This window comes from Megalobrama amblycephala, linkage group LG24 (assembly GCF_018812025.1).
Source record: "Megalobrama amblycephala isolate DHTTF-2021 linkage group LG24, ASM1881202v1, whole genome shotgun sequence".
Classification (NCBI taxonomy): Eukaryota; Metazoa; Chordata; class Actinopteri; order Cypriniformes; family Xenocyprididae; genus Megalobrama; species Megalobrama amblycephala.
In genome coordinates, this window is record NC_063067.1 from 5,833,466 (window position 1) to 5,852,310 (window position 18,845).

At 37.9% G+C, this 18,845-nt stretch overlaps 1 protein-coding gene across 12 annotated transcripts in view; it reads left to right on the forward strand.

Annotated features, from left to right (window-relative positions):
- reps2 (RALBP1 associated Eps domain containing 2) overlaps window positions 1–18,845 on the forward strand; it is a 91,971-nt gene that overhangs the window by 30,897 nt on the left and 42,229 nt on the right. Inside the window, exon 1 of one of the 12 annotated variants that reach the window (XM_048177151.1) lies at window positions 3,520–3,858. The exons of 9 other annotated variants lie outside the window; for them this stretch is intronic. In XM_048177151.1, coding sequence (XP_048033108.1) covers window positions 3,679–3,858 — 180 coding nt within the window. In that variant the 5' untranslated portion in view covers window positions 3,520–3,678. Of the gene's footprint in view, window positions 1–3,519; window positions 3,859–18,845 lie in introns of those variants that run through there. 2 more of the 12 variants (XM_048177150.1, XM_048177149.1) reach the window with 2 other exon arrangements.

The following is an 18,845-nucleotide window of genomic DNA, read 5'->3' on the forward strand; positions in this document are numbered from 1 at the left end:
CTGTATTTTTGGTCAAATAAATTCAGCCTTGGTGATGAGCAGAAGAGACATCATTCAGAAAACTAAAAAAAACTAAAAACACTAACACTATTCGTGTATATATAGGCTACTCTTTAAATATTAGATAAAAGCAAATATTGTACTTTGCTGTAAGATCACTGAAATAAATCACTTGCTTAATCAGTATTTTGTCTTGTAAGATAAATGTACTTTATAAGCAAAATAGCATTAGATATTACATTTTCAGAGAATATATCTTGAATTGTGTTTTTTCCTAGCCCATGGCAATTTTCTAAGCATAAACACTACATTTTGTTAAATTTATGCTTAAAACAAGAAACAACACTGCCGACAGGGTAAAACTAATTCAAGACATCTGAAAACAAGACTGAATATCGTTCACAATCTTGCTACTCATGGAAATTTATCTTGTTTTTTGGAGGTTTTATTAGATTTTTTGTTTGTTTTTTGCATATTAAAAAAAAAACAGGGATTCTGCTGTGCTTCATAGGATTTTGGTGTTCTTTTTCCACATCAGCAAATTCCAAACAGGATTATATGAGACTCTCCCTTTAGAAGAATGAAGCTGTTAGATAAGTGTCTGTCACATATAAATGTCATAAAATGTCAAGCTTAGCTAACTAAGTGAACTATTGTTCACAGGCGAGTTTCAGTTAACCCTCAAGAGCTATACTGTACCTTCTTCAGCTCCTCCTTTCTAGTGGGATAGATCAATCTTCCGGAAGGTTCTTTCATAGTAACATGAAATAGCCTACTCAGGATGCATTAATATGAGCAAAGTCCAAGATGACCGGAGGTGGAGAGAAATATGTTCACACAGCAGCAGAATATGGTTGTCTGTTCTGTATTTGAGTCCTTAATAGGTTACGTTCACACACGTTCACACAACAAACTCACACCAGTACATTTTCAGAATTCAAAATCGTATTCTCAGAAAACACGCTCTATGTGAACCAGTTGTCTGTCACGCCATAAAGTATGTCATCTGCTGGGTTAAAAACAACCCAAGTTGGGTTGAAAATGGACAAACCCAGTGATTGGGTTGTTTTAACCCAGCGGTTGGGTTAAATGTTTGCCCAAGCTGCTGGGTAGTTTTATTTAACCTAACTATTGTTTAAAAATTTCAATATGGCTGGCTTGTTCATTTGTTGTTCATTCATTAAACATTTCCAACATACTTTGGGTTCATTTTAAAGGGTTAGTTCACCCAAAAATGAAAATAATGTCATTTATTACTCAACCTCATGTCGTTCCAAACCTGTAAGACCTTCGTTCGTCTTCAGAACACAAATTAAGATATTTTAGTTGAAATCCGATGGCTCAGTGAGGCCTGCATAGCCAGCAATGACATTTCCTCTCTCAAGATCCATTAATGTACTAAAAACATATTTAAATCAGTTAATGTGAGTACAGTGGTTCAATATTAATATTATAAAGCGACGAGAATATTTTTGGTGTGCCAAAAAAACAAAATAACGTCTTATTTAGTGATGGCCGATTTCAAAACACTGCTTCAGGAAGCTTCAGAGCGTTATGAATCTTTTGTGTCGAATCATGATTCGGATCGCGTGTCAAACTGCTGAAATCACGTGACTTTGGCGCTCCGAACCGCTGATTCGACACGCTGATTCATTATGCTCCGAAGCTTCCTGAAGCAGAGTTTTGAAATCGGCCATCACTAAATAAGTCATTATTTTGTTTTTTTGGTGCACCAAAAATATTCTCGTCGCTTTATAATATTAATATTGAACCACTGTACTCACATTAACTGATTTAAATATGTTTTTAGTACATTAATGGATCTTGAGAGAGGAAATGTCATTGCTGGCTATGGAGGCCTCACTGAGGCATCGGATTTCAACAAAAATATCTTAATTTGTGTTCTGAAGATGAATGAAGGTCTTACGGGTGTGGAACGCCATGAGGGTGAGTAATAAATGTTCATTATTTTAATTTTTGGGTGAGCTAACCCTTTAAGCAAGCAATACAGTCATTTTTAAACAATAGTTGAGTTAAATAAAACTACCCAGCAGGTTGGACAAACATTTAACTCAGTTGCTGTGTTTGTCCATTTTCAACCCAACATTTTTTAGAGTGTATATAGTTGTAAAGTAATCCATGTAAACTCTTTGCAAATAATAAAAATGTAAAAATATATGCACACAATTTCTCTTGTTTGTACATCTAATATGTCAAAAATGTATAAAAAAAGTTTCTTGTCTCGTCACATTCCGTTATGAATGATATCATTTAAAAGATGGCATATTTTTAATTCAAAATGGTGAAATTACTTTACGAAAGTTGAGTAGTTTGCATCACTGTGTTACTGAGTCGTTAAACATATCCATATCCAACAGCTGTCAAACATTAAATGTTTAGCTACTTATATAAGTTTAATCTTACAATCGCACGCACACTTTCACTGTAAAACTAAAAGCGTAAAGTTTGGATTCACACTCATCTGCATTGAATAGTAAGCCCCGCCTTCTTTGATCTGATTGGCCATCATTTTGACATTGACAATCGCTGTTTTACTGGTTAGAGAATATGGGCTTGACTCCCATTGCACGTTCATATACAGACAGTATTCGTTGCTGTGTGAATGGGACATTTCGAGAGTCAGACCTGTAAGTAAATGCCAAAAAGTCCAAACAGACAGTGTGAACGAATCCAGTTGAAATAAAATGTGGCTGACTTGCTAGTTATTAAAGGTTCAGTTCTTCTGTTGTTTCCTCAAGGGCACAGCGATGATAGTTCATGAATCAGCCCTTGTGGAGCTCAAACATGAAACCTTTCATTTACCAGAACACATCATCAACCCACGACTCTGAGTTCATTTACCCGACACAAGATGGCAGTAAAGATCCAATGGATTCTTTATCAAACTCAAAGGGGTCATTTAATACATGCCAATAAAGTTGATTCATATTCTAAATATCTGTGATTTGTTCATCACTTGTAGTGTCAGTAAATAATTCATATCAAATACATAGAGATTAATAGAGTTTGTCATTTGGAATTACACACTCCCTTTCAAGTTAAAATTAATAAAAGTTAAATAAACAGCAGATAAACAAGTGCCTCATGCAATTTTCATAATATTAAATATTTTAAATTAAATGCAAATGTAAATGTTGTCTTTAAATATTGAATATAAAATGTAAATATAAATATTGAATATCAATGTAGCATTTTAAATATAAATAGGCCTAAGTCTTTAAGTACAAATTGTGCATATAAATTGAAATATCAATTAAATATTAAATAATAATAAAAAATAATAATAAAAGTCTAAATAAATTTTCATCTTCAAAAAAAAAACGTAAACTTAAAATCTATAACATTATATCTTAAATGTACACGTTGAATATAAAATTAAAAATCAATGTAATTATTCAATAAATTGTAGATATTACCACTAAATCTTTAACCTGTTGTGTGCAGTGAGGGTTTTGTGTGGTTGTGTGGCGCCTCTGTGCGGTCGGATGTGGAACTGAGAGAGATTCAGCAAATCTTCATCTGAGTTCACAGCCCGCGCGCGTGTGTTAATGTGTGCCTGTACTAGAGCACCGCAGAGCGGACGCGCCTCCCTCCGCCACAGGGCCACGGAGAGGCCGTACGTCTGGACGCCCCGGCGTCTGCTGCTCGCGCTCGGGGATGGATCAGGGATCCGCCGCGGGCACCGGAGGGACCTTCATTTCCCTGAGCGACAGTGAGCAGAGATGTTACTCCGGGCTGTACGCGCTCTGTCAGCCCGACAGCACTGGCAAACCGGCGGCGGGGAAAGTGGCGGAGCTGTTCCGGGCGTCGCAGCTGCCGGCCGAGACGCTGCACCAGGTGAGTTTACGCGGATTTCACCGCCGCCCCTGAACGCGCTTTTTGGGGACGCCCTGGGGGTCTGCGCGCTCTCGGATGTCAGATATCTGCTGTGTCTGGATGTGTAGTATGTTGCAGTGTGTTCAGGAAAGAGTGAAGTTGAGGGACCTGCTTGTGCTTCGAGGTCATGTATGTACAGTGATGGTATCAGATGGCAATACTAGTACTCTAATATGTGTAGGCTTCTATGGATGAATGAGTCCCATATTCATTCTCCAAGACACTTAAATGAGTTTCATAGTATTTCCATGGTACCATATCCAAAAACACATGGTAGTATTATGTTTTTTTTTTTGGCACTTTAAAGTATATTAGCCTATATAGTTAGACTGTACTGTAGTATTCATACTAGATTCAGTAGTGTTGATATTAAGATATACACTAGATCATATAATATATAAACCTATTTAATGTCTATTTAGTATTCTATAGCATATAAATAGACTGGCACAGTAGTATGTATACTACAAAGTGTATTATACTCATTTGATATCTTATTTGTTTTTTTTGACGGCATTATTAGTACAGTTGATGGAATATTATGGTAACACGATGGTATAGTGAGATATTTTTACCATGGTATTGAATGATTACCATATTTTTATACTGTGTGGAACCACACCAAAATATGTAGTGTTAGTATACACTCATTTAGTGGTATATTATTTTCTTATAGATGCTCATATTCTGGCTTGAGGACTACTATGAATTATCTTGTTGTAATTCAGAGTAATTTTCATTAAAAGTCTGAATTTAGGGTCATGTGCTTGTTTTGAAGATGTTTCGCTGGTTTAATCAGTTTAAAAACGCTTCTGAATGTCAATGACCAGTTTTGAGGAGCATTTGAAGCATTGTTCTTTGCAAACATCAGCGTCAGTAGTGAGGATGTTCTGCTGACGTTTGTATTACTAGGCATTTTGTACAGTACTAGTAAACATTGCGACGTGTCGTGTGTCATTTGACACGTTATATGAGTCAGGTGAAATGTGTTTACCATGTTTGGCCAGTCTTAGTCTTTGTGGGTGGTGTTCAAATACTGCTTCTCAATCCAAATTTGTCTGTCTTTGTCACTGAGGATGCTGAATAGCTGTGTGTGTGAAATGGAGATGACAGGAAGGGTGCTGCCTCATTCACACACAGATAACACTGGGCTGGACTGGCTCACAGGACTGCTTGTTATAGACAGGATCCACAATAATTCCTAGTTTCACTTCAGTATCCTTAAAACGTTTTGCATGTTGCACTGGTTTACAGAATAAGTTTAATGAACCAGCAAGAGTTTGACCATATATAGAAACCTATTTTATTTTAGTCTTTGGAAGCTTGTTTCCACCACTGAATAGGTAATTGTGACTTTTTATCTCACAATTCTGACTTTTTCACTTATGTTCATGCAGTTGCTAGATATAAAGTCAGAATTGTGAGTTATAAAGTCAGAATTGCAAGTTATAAAGTCAGAATTGTGAGATATAAAGTCAGAATTGCGAGAAATAAAGTCAGAATTGCGAGAAATAAAGTCAGCGAGAAATAAAGTCAGAATTGCGAGAAATAAAGTCAGAATTGCGAGATATAAAGTCCAAATTGCGAGATATAAAGTCGGAATTGCGAGTTATAAAGTCGGAATTGTGAGATATAAAGTCAGAATTGCGAGAAATAAAGTCAGAATTGCGAGATATAAAGTCAGAATTGCGAGTTATAAAGTCAGAATTGCGAGAAATAAAGTCAGAATTGCGAGATATAAAGTCAGAATTGCGAGTTATAAAGTCAGAATTGCGAGAAATAAAGTCAGAATTTTGAGATATAAAGTCAGAATTGCGAGAAATAAAGTCAGAATTGCGTGATATAAAGTCAGAATTGCGAGAAATAAAGTCAGACTTGCGTGATATAAAGTCAGAATTGCGAGAAATAAAGTCAGACTTGCGTGTATAAAGTCAGAATTGCGAGTTATAAAGGCAGAATTGCATGATAAAAAGTTGGAATTGCGAGTTATAAAGTCGGAATTGTGAGATATAAAGTGGGAATTGCGAGTTATAAGGTCAGAATTGCGAGATATAAGGTCAGAATTGCGAGATATAAGGTCAGAATTGCGAGAAATAAGGTCAGAATTGTGTGATATAAAGTCAGAAATGTGAGATATAAACTTAAGTTAAAAATTAAAAGTTTATATCTTGTAATTCTGACTTTATAACATGCAACTGCGACTTTATATCACAAAATTCTGAGAAAAAAAGTCACAATTATCCTTTATTTTTTTATTCCGTGATGGAAACAAGCTTTCATAGTCTGCTGTATGTTCACATTAAATGTTACCAAATCTTTTTTTTTGTGTGTGTGTGTAAACAAACAGGCTATTATATGAACTGTGTCTCAGCAGGCTTTGGCATGGTGCACTGCTGCAGTGTGTCATCTCATTGTGTTCCTGCACAGACAGGAAGTCCAGCTTGTCCTTCTGCTCTGTTTCCTGTCTGTTTGCCCTGGTTTGGCGACTTCACACACACCCACTGACTTCACACATACCCACGCAAAGATATTTGGGGAAGCCGTATTAGCAGGAAGTTTCACACACAGACATGCTATGACATAGACATCATCAGTGTGATTTTTAGATGTAATTTTTCTCTTGAACTTTTAGTTGTTGCTCTGCTATTTTGTCAAATGCATATTCTCCCATAAAGACATCGTGAAATCAATTGTGACCCTTTTTTTTTTTAACTTTCTTGCCACCTGATGTATAAAGGTTGCGTACACTAAAGGTTTTAGACCAGGTGTTTCAGTTAATTTATTAGTATTGTGTAGGGCCTCCTTTTGCAGTCAATACAGCCTTGGAATGATAGATCCAAGTCCTTCACAGTGGCCAGAGGGATTTTGAGCCATTCCTCTTCCAGAACAGTGGCCAGGTCACTATGTGATGCTGGTGGAGGAAAACGTTTTCTGACTTGCTCCTCCTAAATACCCTAAAGGTAGGAACACACCGAGCCGACGGTCGGCCGTCGGGCAGTTTTTCTTCATCGGCCGACTAAGTTTTCTCAGTGTGTTCTGTCGGCTGGAGTCGGTCCTCATCGGCTTTTTGTCGGCTGATTCGAAATGTTGAATCAGCATCGGAGCTCGTTGGTCTGTCGGGCCATCTGATCATTCTGATTGGCTGTTCAGCTACTGCCACCTGCTGGTTCGGAAAGGCATTTCATCTCACGCAGGCGCAGAACTGATGTGCTACTTGGCCGTCGGCTGTTTAGCGTCGGTTTGGTGTGTCAGGGCAACTTTGGACACAGACGCTGTCAACGTGAGCCAACCCCGCAGTCTGCTTTCGTCGCCACTAGTTCGTCGCCGTCGGCTTGGTGTGTTCTGGCCTTAAAGTGACTCAATAGTATTTAGATTTGGTGACTGTGCAGGCCATGGAAGATGTTCAACTTCACTTTCATGTTCATCAAACAATTTTGTCAGAAGTCTTGCTGTGAGTATTGGTGCATTATCATGCTGGTACATGCGGCACTCCCTTCAGGGTATTATATTTGAACCATTAGGTGCACATGTACCACTTTTCCACCAAGGCTGGTTTGGACCCAGAGCCTAGTTTCAAATCAGTTGATTGTCTTTCGACACCCAAAGCACGAGCTCTGAACCAGGAAAAGTGGTTCGTAAGTAGCACCAAAACATTGCTGGTCTAGAAGTAAGAACCACTTGCGTTGAGGGCTTGGGGCGGTGTTACCGTGACCAACAAGACACACAGAAACTTGTGACAGCTGTTTTTGAATAGTAGCTAATCTATCTAAAAGCAGCTCGATTGTAATCTCTGTCTATACAAATTACGGCGAGCTGCACAAACATGTTGGATTCACCGTGTTTGGATACCAATGTAGGTTCGCAAAGCTATGAGCATGAGTAGTAACGCAATGTCCACCATTGTTGATGGTGTGTTTGTGCTTGGTGCTGCCATGCTTGCGTTGCTGGGAAGACATATACAGTGACGTAAGACCTGGCTCTTTGGTGGCCCTTTAGCCCGTGGAAAAGCAAAGACGGCTCGCCAGTTGAACCAACTCCCTAATGGCAATAGCTCTAGCTCTGAACTAGCACTAGGTTCATGCTGGTGGAAAAGGGGTAATGGTCCTCCAGAAGGGTTCGGTAGTCCTTGGGAGTGAAGCACCCATCAACCACAGTAGGGAATGCAATGATATTGCAACCCAAACATCACTGATCCACCATGTGCTTCACTCTGGACAGCAACAGTCCAGGTGTTAAGCCTCTTTGGGGCATCTCCACACCATAACTCCCACAAATGTGGGAAAGACAATGAAGGTGGACTCATCAGAGGACACAGCCCACATCAGAGAACCTTGTCCACAGCCCAAGATTTGCACTGTTGGCACCATTGAAACTGACATTTGGCATTGGCACAAGTGACCACAGGTTTACAATAAAAGTGTTCAAATTTATTTCATAATAAATCCAAAAGTAAAACATAGGAAAAGAACTATAGGCCTATTATGGCACTTTTCCACTGCATGGTATGGTTTAGTAAGGCTCACTTTTTGGCGCTTTTCCACTGAATGGGACGGCTCGGTACGGCACGGTATGGCTCGCTTAAATAGTACCACCTCAGTGGTGGTTCCAAGCGTACCGTACCAATACTAAATGTGACGTGTAAACACTGCAGATCACTGATTGGTCTGAGAGAATTGTCACTACCAGCGTCATTGGATTTGAAACATGAGACACCAAACCTGCTAGATTTAAATAGTCAGTAACAGCCACCGCATTATCATTTGTTCGTGCAACTTTTTTTTAAATGACTTGCCTTAAATGACCGTTGCACACAACTTGAAAAAAGAAATGGCTGTATCATGGTCAGCAGACAAGGTGCAGACTCGTTGGTAGCCGAGGAGCGGATCCACGGCAGTAGAGGTGGCGCAACTATACGATCAGTCTGTAATCCCACCCATTTTGAAGCGGTACTAAACTGCAGTGGAAAAGTAAAGTGAGCCGAACCGAGCCGAGTCGTACACGCAGTGGAAAAGCACCATCAGGGAATGGAAATGGCAAATGAGCTAATTAGTGATCCTCTGCTGCCATCTACTGATTATACTAGAAATTTCTTGTCATTTTCATTTTTAACTCTTTCCCTGCCATTGATGGAAATTCCTGGCTTTTCATGTTTTCACTGTTATATGGTAGAGGGTGCTATTTCACATCTTCTGAAAGAGTACTGAATCACCTGATCAAAATACAGGCGAAGCAGCAGAAACAAGCGGTATAAGCAGATGCATATGTAAAATAATGCTATTATCAACATTAAACAGCATATAAATCAAAACTGCCTAATGTTACTGAATTAAATGTCAACCCAGTATGAGCTATAGGACTGTGAAGCTCTGGGGGTGTTGATGTTGATCATCGTTCTGAATCAGATCCGGATGTAGTCTTTGACAAACGTGATTTTCTCAGCTTTTTGCTCATAATGTTTTGTGAAAAATGCAAAATGCTTTTTTAACGAAACTTATCCACATTCAAGTGTTGATTAAAAAAGGAATGCAAGAAGTTTTATGTTGTTGTTGTTTAAAAGCAGAGAGTCTATTCTTTCTTTTGATATATTGCATATTCAGATATTTATACGACAAAATATTCTGGGGGGCCATGAAACTTTTGTGAAAATAAATGATTGAAAATGTTGGCGCTGGCTGGCAACTTTTTTCAAAAACACTAATAGGGAAAGAGTTAAAAGTGTTTGATTTCCACCATGGTGACAGAAATAATTCACTAAATCATCTTTGTTGCCTTTTTCACCCCTGATGAGTTTGCATCGCTCTCTCGATACACCACAAAGACTTGATATCCTGGTCACAGATGAGCCAGGGAGACGTGTACCAAGAATTTGTCCTCTTTTGAACTCTGAAATGTCTCACGTTGTTGTGTGGATTGCAATATTTCATGTACAGCTGTGCTATTGCTCTGCTAATTCAACCTTCACACTCTGCTCTTACTGATGGAATATACAATCAGTCAAGATTGGCCACAAGGCCTGTTTATTTTGTTTCAAGTACTGAACATTTTTTTTCTGTGATTTTAGTTTAGTTTTAGTTAGATTTAACAACCCTTCGTGTCTCGATAATCCCCAGCATCTCCTCAGACCTTCATTAAAAGTCAGTTAAGTGAAACGATAATGAGATAATTAAAGCAATACACAGCTGAGAGAGAGAGAGACATGTGTCTAAAGAGGAATAGAGGAGTCATTGTGTGTCTCTGAAGGTCTGTCAGTAAGCTCTTATGAGTCTGCGGGACTCCGCTCTTCTGTCATATCAGCTCAGATCCTGGTGTGAGCGTGTGTTGATCTCTGCTCTGTGATGGATGAGTGTTTCTCAGCTGTATGAATATGATAATCCCTGGCTCACTGTCAAAACAGGATGTGGTTGATGTGTTGCTTTTCATGAATGACAACATTTTTCAATGCTTTAATTAAATGGAGTGACACCGTTTTCTTTCATTTGTTGGCCACAACGCCTAGCTCAGCTGCAACTAGATATTTGTTTTCTGAAGAACGATAAACTCTCAAACATGATGTTAGGATCTTCTGTGGTTTCTAGGGTATTGCTTTTTGTTACAGGCTTTTCCTATGTGGTTGCTAAAGTTTTCTGAATTATTGTGCATGATTTGTAGTAAAATACAACATGAGCAATAATAACTGGTGCTGATGTTACAGTTGAGCTGATTTTATGCAAATGATCAGCAACACAATTCACTGACTACCACTGGTGGTTCTCACATGATCTTCTATGTGTTGAGCCCAGGAACAGATCCAATCAAATCAGCATCTTTAAGTTCAACTTAGGCCCTGTTTCCACCTGGTGTTAAGATGCACTTTGGTCGATCGGATCACAAGTGGACGACACTAAATACAGGTGTAAACGTGGTCTAAAACGTTTTGAGCTTGTCCACTTTTGACCACTTCCAGAGGTAGTCGAAACCACATTTCACCAGATTGCTTTCGTAGTGGAAATGCTTATGTGGTCGAATATGTTCAAACAGCCTCAAAAGACAGCCTTTTCTCAGCATACTGACCTAAACATTATGGGAAGCATGCTAGCCAGACGAGATTTAAACTTGCTCAGCTGAAGACCCACGTTTGGTTTGAAGATGAAAACATTCCAAGCAAAATGTCGTAGGATGTTTTTCCCTTGTCTTCAGGCGCATTTATATAAATTGTTTTGCCCATTAGATCGACAGATCTGAAAAAATCCATACATTGACCCATCCATAGACCCTCCCCTCATAGAAATCAGGACAGAAGTAGTTGAAAGTGGACAAAAGTGATGGATTAAAACACCAGGCATAAACGGGAATGTCTCCCTCCTTCACTTGTGATCCATTTGACCAGTCTTAATACCAGGTGGAAACAGGGCCTTAGTATTTCATAGAAAGCAGTTATATGTGAGACAGTTTTTGAACAGTGTTATTTTATGAGATAAAGTGCCATTATAGTTTCTATTAATGTTCTAAATTAGTTTTTTGGTTATTTTTGCATGCTTTTTCTTGTGTTGTGCAGACAAAACTTCTCAAACATCAAGTACCAAACTGACTTCTCTTCCATGTCTTCTTGCACTTGAATATTTAAATAGTCTAGGCTTAAAAACACATGCAAATGATTAACTTTCGTAACAATGCAGCACTGGCCCGATCAGGCAAATGACCGCTCTGCCCCAATCCTTAATATCGAACCCTGCCCTGGTTTCAGAGAGCATCAGTACGGTCCATCTCTACATCTGTACTTGAGAATGATTTAAGCAGCTCGTTGTGTAAATCTCTGACTGCACAGGTGTCATGTAGATTTAGTGGCTTGCTCACAGCAGAATAAGTCTGTTGTGGGATTTGCACCAGCTTTAAGTCTCCATCTGTCTCTTGGAAAAGAGTGTTGTCATGTTAACTGCTTGACTAAAGATGTGTTCACACTTGTAGTTCGATTTTCTCGGTTCTTTTGGTTGGACCAAAAAGAAAATGATACATTTAATCCTGTTTTGCTTTGCGAACAGAACATAACAGGCTTGTTTACACCTGCATGCATTTTTACTGACTGGAAAGCTATCTGATTTGTTAAAACGTTTCCATTTACACTTGGCACATAAATGAGTCTGCAAAACAGGTATAAATCCATCTTAAATTCATCTATATGCAAATTTTAGAAGAGCTCATGTCAACGAAAGCAACCAATATGAGCTACATTTTATTTATCATCAGCTAATGTCACGATAAAAGACTACAATAGGAGAGAGAGTGGCATCAGCACTGGTAAGATCATTTAGTCTCACTTCTTTTAATGACGATGATTGTGTTTTGAGCGTCTGCGACTTAATTTCAGTTTAATTTGCAGAAGTTTTATGCGTCGACATGCTGAAAAGATCCTCAGCTTCTCATCTGTGGCGACGTGTGCTGCAGTAGCGCTGTCAACCTCTGGGTTAAAACAACCCAGTCACTGAGTTCAGTGCTTCCCACAGGTTTGAAATATACTTGCGGTGGTAGCCGGGGGAAAAATCCTCCTATTACCCACGGCACAAAAATGGTCTACTACATGTGATAAACAAATAATGTGTGATTTTTAACAGTATTTTTATTTATTGAAATTAATTTTAATTACATAGCATATTACATTTAATTACATTCTAATATTATGCATTGTAAATTATGCAAAATTACAGCATTTAAATGGTTATCCTTTTCCTATGTTCTCCTTGCTGTCATATAGTGTCTCTCTCAGTGAATGGGACACATATTTTACTAGTAAGATTTATAAAATGAATAATATACGTGTCAAATAATGTTCTTAGTATTTTCTTTCTGTGGGAGAGACTACAATAATTTACTATGAATTAAATGGAAATCAAATTAAATACAATTTATTGTGTAACCAAAATACCAATAATGCCCAAAAGAAAAAACTTAGGGTGTGACTTTTAATTCTAAACAAGCCCGAAATACACTGGGACTCTTATTTTGAAATGTCTGTACTATTTCAGGCTGATCCTTCAGATTCTTACAATCGTCTAAAACATTTTATATAAAGGCCATAAAGTAGACTTTGTAATAATTCATCAACATGAGTTCATTAGCAATCGCTTGGCATAAATCTGCACTTTTCATTGATTGAGAATCACTTTGATTGAAGCAGATTGAAGCGCTGTTGCGCGAGCTTGTAGAACGCGCAACAGCGCCGCCTTGTGACTTTGCAAAATGCAGCGCCTGTGGGAATGTCAGCGGGAGTAAACAGTTCTGACGCACACGTGATGAGCAGGTACGAAACGACTAGTTTATCGATCGTGGATGGTTTCATTATCTTGCGCGGATATAAGAGGATAAAAATAATAAAAACAAAAATGTGTCTCCAAATATACTTGGGCGGCCGTTATTATACGTGGGCGGCCCGCCCAATTAAAGTCTATGTGTGGGAAGCACTGTGAGTTTGTCCATTTTCAACCCAACTTGGGTTGTTTTAAACCCAGCATTTTTTTAGAGTGTACTGCCGAGCTAAATGCACTTATTGTATGTGCCTACACATGGTGGTATTTTTAGCTTATAAAATGTGTAAAGAAGTCAGGAATTCCTGCATTGCAGAAAATAGAAAATCTGCTACAACCGAACTATAATGGGAAACGAAACTCCTATGATGAGAAGAACCAGGTATGCTAGAGCATTCTGCCATTTTTAGAGTCGTATCTTGTGACATCCTGTTTTTGGTTTGTTTATATGTCTCTTTGGTCTGTGTTGCATTCACGTTTCAGTTGAACCACACCAGAGTTTGTTTGGAAGTGGACCAAGACCCCCTGAAAAGGTTGGTCTCGGTTTGCATGTCTGGTGCACACTGAGGTTCAGATGGCAGCGTTCACACTTCAAAAATAAACCTTTTAATCTGACCAAACCTGCCAAGTGTGAACACACCCTAAGAGACTTTTTAGATTGTAGGAATAAGGGATATAGAATGCATTTGTCACTCACCAGGAAACTTTTTAGGACAGTGTAGCAATGGTGTAATTCTAGTAATGGTTTGATATTTTTTTTAATGTCTGTAAACAGTTGCAGTGTGCTTTCATACTTCATTTCAGCACAGCTTCTGGAATTCCCATAACACAAACACGCACAAAGTTCCTTCCTCAAATGCAGTCATCCGTCTCCGAACCAGACCAACCTGTTCGACAGCTGCTGTAGGTGCAGGCACTGTCATCTGGTTGATTAAATGCTGCTTTCCACAATCCCCTGTGGCATTTAGTCATCTTCAAACTTTTTTTACTATCAAAACGTTTAAACAAATTCCTTGTGAACTGAATAAATGAATGAATAAATATATTCAAACTTATGTATTCAAATTTAGGGATTCAAATTTATGGATTGAATTGGACTTTAAAGGCGTTTTCAGTTCAGTTCTGAATGGTGCACAACCCTGGCTGTTGTAAGCCCTGTTGCAGCAGTTTCACACTGAGGATTTATTTAACAGGCTAACATAATAAACATCATTTTGCGGCAGAAATAATAATTTAACGGGCGTGTCATGTGCAGTGATGTCTGTTGCCAGGGGGACACAAACTGTTTTGGCATGTGCATGTTTGTTTTCTGACGCTGTGTAATCTCTTCCCAACCCCAGATGGAGGAAACAGACGGTACATGATCTAAGTTTGATCCGGTTGTACAGAAGTGGGTTTTAATGCAGCTTCCCGTCCACATAAATTTATTTAATCAATGGTTGGTCTATAGACGAGACCTCTTAAGTCTGGTTTTGGAGGAATTTATTTGGTTAGAAGTGCTTTCATAGACTAGATCATTGTAGTTATTATTTTACAATTGTGATGACAAAATTACTTCTATTTCTACTGGGTTTTGCACTTCGATGTGCACTTGAAATTCACTGTAAGTATGTGGTAAAAACATCTAAGTATCTTTCAGACTAGACAAATTTACCTGAGAAGAAGCTAAATGGCTATAGATATCAAGAAAATGTATTGTGCTGTTGAGCTTTAGTTCTCTCTGGTAGCTTTTTCCATTTGTATATATACCACAGTTGTCTTTCCGATATGATCATGTCCTGTCAGAAAGCGAAACGTGCCAGATGAATGTGTTAAAAAAGCAGACGCAATCTTTTGTGTCCCTGACCAGAGAGGAACTGCAGTCGGCTGACCTCTTGTATCCCTACATCCCATAAGCCGACATAAGGAGGGTTGGTCGGGGAGGTTTCTAACCTATTTTATTATCCTTCCCCCATTATGTACATGTATAGAGTAAGATTATCTCTGCTCTGTGTGGATCAGGAGAATGCAGGTCAAGCTTAAGTAATACTGACGGTCAGATGATTAAGCCGAGTTTAAGCCACCACACACACACACACACTTTCTCTCTTAAATTCAAGACGAGGAGTTTGGTCACGCTCAGAGCGCGTGAGGTTCTTGTCAAAAGCCATTGTTATTTCCATCAGTCACAGTAACAGCTGACTTCAGCGGCTGGGAGCTCAGAGCTACTCTTCATGAACCCAAAGTATTAAACTGTTTGCTCTACAGACATGCTAACTTAAATTATGCAGATTATTGAATCAGATTCATGATTTTAACCTCTTCAGATGATAAACTTAAACCTATCAAAGAGGTTTGAGTCCAGCCTGCCCGCTTTCTCCACCAAAATATGCCCTAATGCTTCATATGTAGCTGAAAATATGATTCAGAGTCTGTTTTTTTCAAAACTAATCCATGTAATCCCCTATTTCGTATGAAAGCAGGCATGTAAGCATACCCCAGAATTCCTTGCATCTAGTCCACATATAATTAGGGATGCAAAGGGTCAGAAAATTTTCGTTAAATTTCCAGAGACTTTCCAAAATTTCCCGAAAATTTCCAAAAATCCTGGAAGGTTTCCGGAAATACTGTAAATTTTCCAGAAATGTATCTGGAAATGTTCTGCCCCTTTGCATGCCTACATGCACTATACAATGGGTTAAGATTTACTCATTACTGAAGCATTATTTCTTTCATAGATATGTAGGGAACTTACAATAATATCATGCTTGTATTTTGTTCAGTTTGCAGTGCTTAAAGGGTCAAGAAACCCTAAACATAATTTTCTTATGTGTGTTGCACATCACAGATGTAATTGTTACACTCTAAAAATGCTGGGTTAAAAACAACCCAAGTTGGGTTGAAAATGGACAAACCCAGCGAATGGGTTGTTATAGTAATTTTTGTTGTTTAAAAATCACTGTATGACTGGTTTAAAATGAACCCAAAATATGTTGGAAATTAAAAATCAGACACATAATTGCTAGAGGCAACAATAATAATCAAAAGGTGAACATTTGTTAATAAGCAATTTAAGAAATGTTTATTGTTTAATTATTCATTAAACTTATTAAAATAAATGTTCATTCATTAAACATATTAATACATGTTAATTTCCAACATATTCTGGGTTCATTTTAAGCAAGCAATACAGTAATTTTTAAACAATAGTTGAGTTAAAAAAAACTTCCCAGCAGGTTGGGAAAACATTTAACCCAATCCAATAATTTTGTACCATCCGTTAGTTTTAATTGTCAGAGAAAACTAGTTAATTTTAATCTTTTTTTGCGCTATTTTCATGTTCTGGGTTTAAATTTGTCTATGTGTCAACGTCACAAGATGTGTTTTCTTGCACCATAGTAAATCAATGACTCATTGGTGTCTCATAATTATTCATGAGACTGCTTGTCCTTATCCTATGAGAAGACTTACGCCTAAATCGAATAATTCCCTACTATATAGTATGCAAAATGAAGTATGCCAAAAGAGAAGCATGTCCGAATACATAGTACTCAAATAACAGTAGGCAAAATGTCCCCAGATGATCTACTACTTCCGCCGAGATTCTGAAGTGCGCATTCGATGGACATTTTGCTATCCCATGAGGCCACGGGAGAGGAGTTATGAATGGAAGTGAAGTGACGCAACTGACGCTGGGAGGTCACCTGACAGTAACAGCATGGCAAATATATTACGTGCCCATATTTATACTATATAGAGCGGACTTTTTTACTGGTCGCAAAGTAAATTCCAATTCATGTACCTACTCTCTCAGTGTATAAGCCCTGAGCTAGAAAGTTTATCCGTTTTTAGATCGACACGGGTGCAGAACCGTATTATTATTGATCAGCATTTAAAATTTGACAGACATATCTCCTCTGTTATTGGATCCAGTTTTTATCAGCTTCGTTTACTGTCTAAAATTAAAAACCTTCTCACCCCAAAAACTCTCAAAATGGCTGTTCATGCATTTGTTACGTCACGTCTAGATTACTGTAATTCCTTATATTGCGGTATATCTAAATCTCAAATTGCACAACTTCAGCTAGTCCAAAATGCTGCTGCCAGACTTCTTTTTTATTTTCCTTAGTGTACTGATTACCGTGATATGTTAAACTTCTAAATAGGTGGTTTTATATTTTCTTCTGGTTTATTTTTATGTATGTGTGATATTCTTGCTCTTCTGTAAAGCACTTTGGTCAGCCTGGGGGCTGTTGGAAATGTGCTATACAAATAAAATTGAACTTGAACTTGAACTTGAACTACTCAGACAGTCCGCGATTTTGGACGCAGTGTGAATTTTCACTACAGCATGCATTGATTTCCTATGACAGGTGCTTCAAACAGTGAGATCGCTTGCATTAATAGATCAAAAATAAGTGTTTGTTTTAGCTTTGTAAGAGTTTCTGTGTCGCATAAGTTCTCTTCAATAGATCCTGAGTCTTTGACACAAACTCTCTTCATCCACACTGTGAGTTTACATCCCTAAAACCGATCATACACCTTATAAAATGCTGCAAAATAAGCCTTAAAGATGCAACGGTGCATTCATAACTTGTTCACAACTTATATTTTCGATTACAGAGTTCAAATGCAAACGACTGAATGTAGATAATTCATCATAATCATAATTTGTTTGCAGGGAGGTCAGTGTCCCAGCTTCCTTTAGCAATGATTACAAATGTGTTTTGGAGACAAATGCCCATCTAAAGCCTGATCTACGGCACTCCTGCGATTGATTAGATGAGAGTACTGCAGACAACATCTTGTTGTTTTAGTCATATTTGGCTAAAGTCCACCTTTACTGCAGCACTGAGTAATGAGCCATCAGCACTGCAGGAATCGAAGGAGAACACAATCAATAATCACACCTGGTCGAACAGGAACGCTGAGTCAATGTTTGAGAAGTTCGTCAGATAATGTTTGGAAAGGTGGAAGGAATGTCATAGGTGAGATTATAGTTTCAAAAACAAGTATGACCTTGCTTGCATTGACAAATTTTAATGATTTTTTAGTAGGTATGTTTGTTCAGTTGTGTATGGAAGCTTGTTTCTGCTACAAAATAAAAAAAAAAGAATAATTGCTTTTTATCTAACGTTTTTATTTAACAATTCTGACTTTTTTCTCAGAATTCCAAGATATAAAGTCGCAATTGCGAGTTGAACTAAGAATTTTGTGATATAAAGTCGCAATTGCGAGGTATAAAGTCAGTAGTGCGAGATGTAAACTCACAATTCTGATTTTTTTTGCGACTTTATATCGCATTTCTGACTTTATAATTCGCAATTGCGACTATATCTTGCAATTCTGACTTTATAACTTGCAATTGAGTTTATATCTCACAATTCTGACTTGATAACTCGCAATTGCGACTTTATATCATGCAATTCTTACTTTATAACTCAATTGAGTTTATCTCACAATTCTGACTTGATAACTCGCAATTGCGACTTTATATCATCCAAATCTTACTTTATAACTCAATTGAGTTTATATCTCGCAATTCTGATTTTATAATTCGCAATTGCGACTTTAGATCATGCAAATCTTACTTTATAACTCAATTGAGTTTATATCTCGTAATTCTGATTTTATAATTCGCAATTGCGACTATATCTTGCAATTCTGACTTTATAACTTGCAATTGAGTTT